This window comes from Poecilia latipinna, unplaced genomic scaffold (assembly GCF_001443285.1).
Source record: "Poecilia latipinna isolate Pla-1442-1.1 unplaced genomic scaffold, P_latipinna-1.0 Scaffold2529, whole genome shotgun sequence".
NCBI lineage: Eukaryota > Metazoa > Chordata > Actinopteri > Cyprinodontiformes > Poeciliidae > Poecilia > Poecilia latipinna.
In genome coordinates this window covers 1-7741 of record NW_015115145.1, presented here as the reverse complement: position 1 = coordinate 7741, position 7741 = coordinate 1, and the positions used below count along the sequence as shown (strand labels likewise).

The following is a 7741-nucleotide window of genomic DNA, read 5'->3' as shown; positions in this document are numbered from 1 at the left end:
AGGTAGCCAGTGACGATGATGGCTCAGGATCCAAGATCTTACCACTGATGAAGGTAAAGATGAGGAGCCAACTGGGCATTGCAGAAACAGGCTGGGATGGAGACTCCGGTCCATGAGCCTTGGAGGTGGACATGTCCAGATCTGACTGTCCAGAGACCGGATTCTCCTGAAGCTCCGACTGCAACAGCGCCATCTGCCACTTCCTGCCTTAGTGCTGCTGGAGGAAGTCTTTAACCTGGATAGAGAGAAACACCTGGCAGCAGGCGGCTCGGTTCTGGACTCCTGGGGATGGACGACCACAGTGTCTGCCCAACGTGACCAGCAGAACCAGTGTTGGCGACCTGTCTGGACTTGAAGGGTCCGTGTCCACAGGTGGGTCGGGTTCCTCTCCTGGTCAGACCGTTCCCCATGTAGAGTGATGGAACCATCCTACACCCGCTCCAGCTTTCAGGAAGTCAACATGAGCCGGTTCATTGGACCCCTTCTGGCAGCCAGAAGTAACTGCGCCCCTCCAGGGCCATGGCCTCAACCAGGGGTGGGGGTGATGTCATTGACACTATCCTGAGTTGGAGGGATTCCTGCAGGTTCTGGTTCATTTACCCCCCCACCATTTCTTCTATGTTCCGTTTACTCGGTCCAGTTCATATCCTGTTTAAGAACCAAAATACTGAGGAAGCATGAGCAGCTGATGGTTTCTCGGGTCAAAGGTCATTTTGACTAAAAAGCAGCAGCTCTTTAGCTTTTTCTAAACCTCATTCTGAACTATTGCCATGAAGATTATCAGGATGATGTTCTGGTTTCACAGAGAAGGTGATCCTGAACCATGCTGGTACCGGTTCCACGCTGAGTGGAACTGGTTCCGGTATCTTCTGGATGCTGTTCCCATGTGTGACCTCACAGCTGCAGTGTGTTTCACTGATCAGTGCTGACACTGTGTGAACTGATAAGTGTGTGTGTGATCAGCAGCTTCTCTATCAGCTGACCTTTAACCCCACACTCTCTCCCTGTTTGTGTTTAAATCAGAGCGGGTGGCGGCCGGCCAGCAGTCCTGCACGGCGGCGGCTGCAGACATGTCCGTGTTCACACAGCTGGGCCTGCTGCTGTGGAAGAACTTCACCTACAGACGCCGACAGACGGTCAGGACGCCTCACTTCCTGCTCTGATCGCTCACTTCCTGCTCTGATCGCTCACTTCCTGCTCTGGTCCGTCGGATTAAAGATTGCTTCCTTGATCTTCCACCTGGCATTGAGCTGCTCTCTGATTGGCTGGTTGGGTGTTCCTTCTTTCCATGTGGTTCTGATCCATTCATTAAATGTGTGTGTGTGTGTGTGTTTCAGCTCCAGCTGCTGGTGGAGCTCATCTGGCCGCTCTTCATCTTCTTCATCCTCATCGCTGTGCGGCTCAACTACCCCCCCTACGAGCAGCACGAGTGTGAGTCCAGAACCAGAACCAGAACCAGAGCCGTTCTCTTCACTCGCCCTGATAGGCTGCTGACAATCTGAAACCCGAGCCTTCAGTGGCTAGTTCTGTTGAACTGATCCGGTCCATTTCAGATGAACTGGATGGGTTCTGCTGAAGTCGGTTCTGTTGGTTCTGTTTCTCTGAGCAGAACATTATGACCCATAATGTTCCTTGTCTCTCCGGAACCACAAAGGTCCGGTTGATTCTTCCTCTGTGGCAGGAAGTTGGCGTCCACCAATCAGGACGCCACGGCCAACCCGGATCTCCGGTTCTCCTGGAGGTCCAACTTGACGGTTCTGGACAGATCCGAATTCCTCTGTGTTCTGCTGCTGGATTCTTCCAGTTTCCGGATCAGAACCGGTTCCGAATTCTGCTAGACTTGGAACCAGTACCTGTTGCTAGGCAACATGTTTACAGACAATAACCGTATCAGAACCGATCTACGGCTGACCGGTTGGAGTGTCGCTGAACAGAACTGCGGTGGTGCATTTAGGTTCTTCTGGGCCAGAACCTGCAGAACCAGAGTTGACCCGGTTATGTTGGATAACAGAACCATTGAGCTCAGCAGGGACAACCCGGTCTGAGCGGGTCAGTTGGTTCTGCCCCATCAGCCTCAAGCAGGGATAGAACCCGACCAGAACCAGACTTCGGCTCCATCCGACAGGAAGCGGGTCAGAGAACCGAACCAGAACCAGGTGTGGTGGGGTTATGTAGGTTCTGCTTCACCCTAAAGAACCCGGCTGGAGAGCGGGTCCAATCAGAACCGAATCTTTCCTCTGACCCAGATTACGGTCTAGTTAGATCAGCTGGGTTTGGTACCAGAGCCAGATGTGACCCGGTTCTGATGTTCCATCAGGTCTGAACGGTTTGGTTCTGAGGAACCCAGTGGTTGAATCTGGAGAACAGAACCGGGTCTGCTCTGGAGAAGAAGAATCAGAACCAGAGCAGCAGCTCCTCAGGGTTTCTTACTGATTATTGATCGGGTCGGGCCGGGCCGACCTGTGGACCTCAGAGGAGCTGCAGCTCTTATCTTATCAGCCGTGATTAGAAAACAGGCCAGTTGGCAGTCTGAAAGGTTCCTGATACCGGCCCGGCTCGGCCCGAAGGTCCGATGCTGCTCTGCAGGTGATAACGGGTCCAGGTGAGCACCAGATAAGAGACACGGAGGAGACGACCCGCAACTGGGCCACAACACCAGAACCAGCAGAACCACATGGAGCTGGGGGTCCAGATCCTAGAGGAAGCAAGATGAGGAGCTGGTTCTGGTTCTGCTACATTAGGGTACGGCCCACCTGGTGGAGGAGGGTTCTGTTCTGACGTGTTCTTGATCTGCTTTTATCTGCTGGGTCTGATGGAACCGACCCAACAGAACCAGTAATGAAGAGACTGACTGAGTCGATTCTGTCTCAGAACAACGTCCAGACCATTCTGGGTCAGAACCAGTCTCACTTACTGATTGGGTCCAGACAGAACCAGAACCACGCATAAAGCCCGTGGAACCTTCAGGACTCAGTGGTTCTGTTTGGGTCACAGAAACCATCAAACTGTTGATGTTTTCCCCACTTCCTGTCTGCAGGTCACTTCCCCAACAAGGCCATGCCGTCGGCAGGAACGTTGCCGTGGATTCAGGGGATCCTCTGCAACGCCAACAACCCGTGCTTCAGGAACCCGACGCCGGGCGAGTCGCCGGGCGTCGTCGGAAACTTCAACGACTCCATGTGAGTCCCAGCCTTTTATTCTGAAAAACTGCTTCCTGTTCATGAATTGCTTAATCAAAATGCTAATCTGAACAGATTCATTCACAGAGGTGATATCAGTCTGGTTCTGGTTCTGGTGTGCGCTGACCCAGTTATAGAAATGGGTTTTTGTTCTCCTGTCCTGAACCAGAACTTCCTGTTCAACATTCATTCCAGGTTTCCTTTTATTAAAGGACCAGATCAGCAGTTCTTTAAACTGAACGGCAATCAATTTTTTTCTCTATATTTTTTGTACTCTGAATGCATTTTTCTATTAAGTGCATTATCAGAAAAGAGCAGAAAAAATTTTAGCCCATTATCTCTAACGGTTTCCGAGATTTTGGGGGGTAGGTGTACCTTGCCACAAACCCACCTTTGAGTAGAAAAAGATGGGGTTTTTGAAAGCCGATTACTTAAAAAGTAAATTTGACACTTATTTTGTAATGACATCCTTTAAATATAAATCATATCGAAAAACATGAATATGTACAGTATAAATAGTTTACTTTTAAAATATGTAATTTTTAAAAATAAAACAAATTTCAATATTTACCCTGACGGCAGAGATGGCATGTTTGGGATACTATATTAAAAAATATAAGTTGAAACCAAGCCCCAAAAACCATTTTGCCCGTCCTGCTATGTGGTCTTAACAGGCTCATTTTTTGTAGGGGTCTGGGTTCAATAAAGATTTATTAGGCCGCAAAACTGCTTCCAAAGCTAATTTGACCGACGGAAAAATTTTTAAAAATTGACAAAATTAAGTATTTTTTGACCACTCCCCAAACTTGTATTTTTCATCAGATTTCAATAAAACTTCTCTACTACAGATAAATTAAGCTGCAGCGTCATATAAAAACATTTATTTATGACTATCTTTAGTAGTTTTTTCTATATTGTTGGCAGAAAATAGACTTTTTTTTTTTTAGATTTCTTTCTTTATGGAAAATTCCCTACTATCGACCATCTGAAAAAGTGCCAAAGAAAGTACAGTTTTTCATAAAAAGTGTCTAGAATATATCATTTTAGTATAGATACAGTCACTTCATCATGCCGCCACCCACATAATGATGCCCTGGGCGGTTGCCCATGCCTCCCATATCAGAAACCGTCTGCTAACGCACTTCATGTCCTTGTTGCACAAATCACACAAAATCAGCACAAACCTAAACCATATAAATACAGATCATCATGCATAATTCCCGTGGCCCATAAAAACAGCGGATCTAATTCCGCTTTTTTATTATTATTAAATAATAAGGACAGGGAAGCAAAGCATTCCTGTGGAGGAGGAGGAGGATGAATAACCCCACGTTCAGGTGACGAGGTGAAGGGACCATATTTACCTAATTTCTCCTCTTTTGTAAAAGTTTAAACTAGATTTAACTTTAGATTTAACTCCTCCCGCAGGCTTTGTGCGGGGCTCCGGCATAGCGCGGTAGATGTGATGATCAGCCAGCCGGGCGGTCCGTCCAAAAATCACAAAACATCTGTTAAACCAGAGTCCCCGGTAGAACCGTGCACAGGGTAAAAAGCTCAGGAGGGGGTCACTCCACCGCTCTTAGAACTACCGGAAACTTAAACTCCGGTTATTCGTTTTTAGGTAGCGTAGCCACATTTAGCTTACAGAAAGAGCGAAAGCTGGAAGGGGCGCCTCGGGGGAGGTCCGTTCGTGTGTTGATATGCGTGGGGCGTCACGCACATTGATTCTGCAAGTGTGGTTCCAGTATTATATTAAAGCTAACAAGTTAACCTTTATTTTGATACCCATTTTGTCGGGTTTATTTTTTATAATTCGTTCGCTATTTGACGAAGTTTTGATACTTTTATGATTGACAAAAAAAGTAAAAAAAAACAAACAAAAAAAAACCCTTGACAAACCGGGTATAGTGGGTACCGGGTAAAGTTTAAGGATTAATATGATATCACTGTTGGCTCATTTGGTCTTGTGTTCGTGACGCCCGGACCGATTTTCTTGGACAAGGTTTCAGCGCCTTTCAGAAGGGGCGTTCGAATTAATGCGGCTTTTCAAAAAAATATTATGAAAATTACTGGGAAGTTTAAAGTGTTTTATTTACTTAAACAGACATAAAACTGGTATCATTGGAAAGGAAAATCAATGAGCTTTAACACAGCAGTGTTGCTTTTGGAAAAGAATTATTCTGAAAAGGACTTTTGATGGTGGGAAGTTGGGGCATTTTCTGTGATCAGCATGCCTTCTCTCCCATTCCTGCCGGTGCCTCTGAGCGGGTTTTGTTCCTTGGCTTCGGCTCCAGATCAGGGAGGTTTTGGAACCATCATCTGCGATCCAGAACCTTGTCTTGGTTCTGATGTGAACTCTATTCTTCTGTTTTCCAGAATTTCCCGCCTGTTTTCAGATGCCAAGAAGATTTTGCTTTACAGCCAGAACGACCGAAACCTGGAGGGCTTCAAGGAGCTGGCCCGGGCCCTGGAGGTTCTGCAGAGCAGCCGCTCAGGTAGCAACCGGGGGTCCGCAGGTCCGGTTCTGAGGTTCTGTTGCAGCTTTTTGCAGATGTTTTCAGGCTCATTGAACAAGAAGAATCTGAATCTTTTGTCCTGTATTCAGTGGCTCAGTATGAGTGTAGAGAGGGAGGAGGGAGGGGGGTAGTTCCTCCTCTACTTGCCCCGACCTGCCCCCCCTCTACCCCCCTTTCAGATCTTTTATTCCTCTGATCTGAGGAGCCGCAGCATCTGATTGGTGGGTTGCTGCTGGGCCGATGAGGGGGCGGGACAACGTGTCCCCACAGGTTTACCTGCTGATCAGCCAGGTGAGCTCACCTGGTCAGAGGGCAGCTCAGAGCCAAGCAGAACCAGAACCACAGGGGTTGGGGTTATGATGGACTGGATCAGAGCCAGCACCAGGCCCAGTGGACCGGAGCGGATCGCTGGCTCTGCTGGAGCTCATTTAGCCAATCACATCACTGGAAGCTGCTGATGTGAGACAGCTGTCCCCTGAGTCTGTCCCCTGACTTGTCACTAAGTTTAAGATGGCCGCCGTGGTTGTTGGGAAATATTTATTTAAATTTGCTGACGTGTATCCCAGATGACAATTATTGTGTGTCAAATCATGTATAATAGACTGATAATGGTGTGATTTTTCAAGATGGCCACCATGGTTGTAATTGAGAATATATGTTTACTCTAAAATCAGCTGAAGTTATCACCAGTGGTGGGTAGAGCTAGTTAAAAAGTTAGCTTCCCTTTCATGCATAGTGGTCACTACAGTGGACAGCTGTCTAAAAGCCATTTTCTTGAGCTTCTTGTGGATTTTTATGTTATAATTGCACACAGACCACTGAAGTGGACACTAATACATCATAAAATACACTATCAACTACTGGCCATCAGCTGCAAATGCAATAAATTACTTTTGTTAAATTCAATATGGCCGACAGACAAAGAAGCATGCCAACCAACTCTGTTCCTCTTTCTACTGTAGACGACGGGTTAAAAAAATATTGTGACATCAGATAACCCCCAAAGAACAATGCTACTGATGTATTTTTCAAATAACTTTTTATTTGGAGAAAATTACAATTACAATAACCCCTAACCCTAATAATATTTTTTTTAATTTAATTAAAAATTTTCCTACCTTTTTTTATGCCTTAAGAAAATAAAAAACAATTTGGAAAAAATCCTGACAAAGGATTAGGGCTGTTGTAAACGAATATTTTAGTAATCGAGTAATCTGTTGATTATTCTTACGATTAATCGAGTAATCGGATAAAAAAAATAAAACATTGGTAAAACTTCATAACAGCAGAGTTACTGTCGCACATCAACATCAGTCCAGTTTTTCACATTTGAGCTTCCCTAACGGTTACTTTTCTGTAGCTTAGAAAATTAACCTGCAACAATAACAGCTCGCTTTCTAAGTTAACCTGAAGAAAAGTTACACAAAAATCTGAAATTATATTCAGTGTAATAATAAAGAGGCAGGCTCACAAATACGCTAATAAAAAATGTCTATACTCCAGCTTTTAGTTTATGATTCATCTTCAGTCTATGTAATAGGTGAACTCTCACCTGGCCCAGATATTTATAGCTTTGTGTTCATGTTAGCGACGGGATTTGACACCTTCGTTCGTCACACACAGAAACTCATCTACCAGCCATGTACGATGATCTCCGCCTCCCGTTTGTTGAGACCTGGATGATATAAAATAAATTTTCCGGTTCGTCCGTAAAGCTACACTTACGTTAATCATCTAATGCGCAGCCGCCCGCCGTGTTCAGTCTTTCCGCTCACCTGTATTAATCCTCCTCAGCGTCTTCCCGCCGTTCGCTGAACCGGCAGCTCCGGAGGAGAAAAGCTGCCGAACTCCAGGCATCGCTCCGGTCATTTTAAGGAGCTTATTGGTCCCCTGAAAAACGACAAAAACACGGACATTTTCATGAATCAATAAAATCCTCCCTGGCCGAACTTGAGTTGCGTGGGGGGGGGGGCGCAGAAAATGTTTGGAAACCACTGGCATAAGCTAACGCTAACCATTAAGTCTGCCTCAGTCCCTCTCTCTTCT

General features: G+C 46.0%; 1 protein-coding gene across 1 annotated transcript; it reads left to right on the top strand.

Moving 5' to 3' along the window:
- Positions 1–1028: 1028 nt before the first annotated feature.
- Positions 1029–5695, top strand: abca4a (ATP-binding cassette, sub-family A (ABC1), member 4a; the record flags this gene model as incomplete). Its single annotated transcript, XM_015020064.1, has 4 exons — positions 1029–1136; positions 1338–1431; positions 3038–3179; positions 5556–5695. Coding segments are annotated over exons 1-4 (442 nt in total), but the record flags the coding sequence as incomplete, so codon positions are not given.
- Between the last annotated feature and the right edge of the window lie 2046 nt (positions 5696–7741).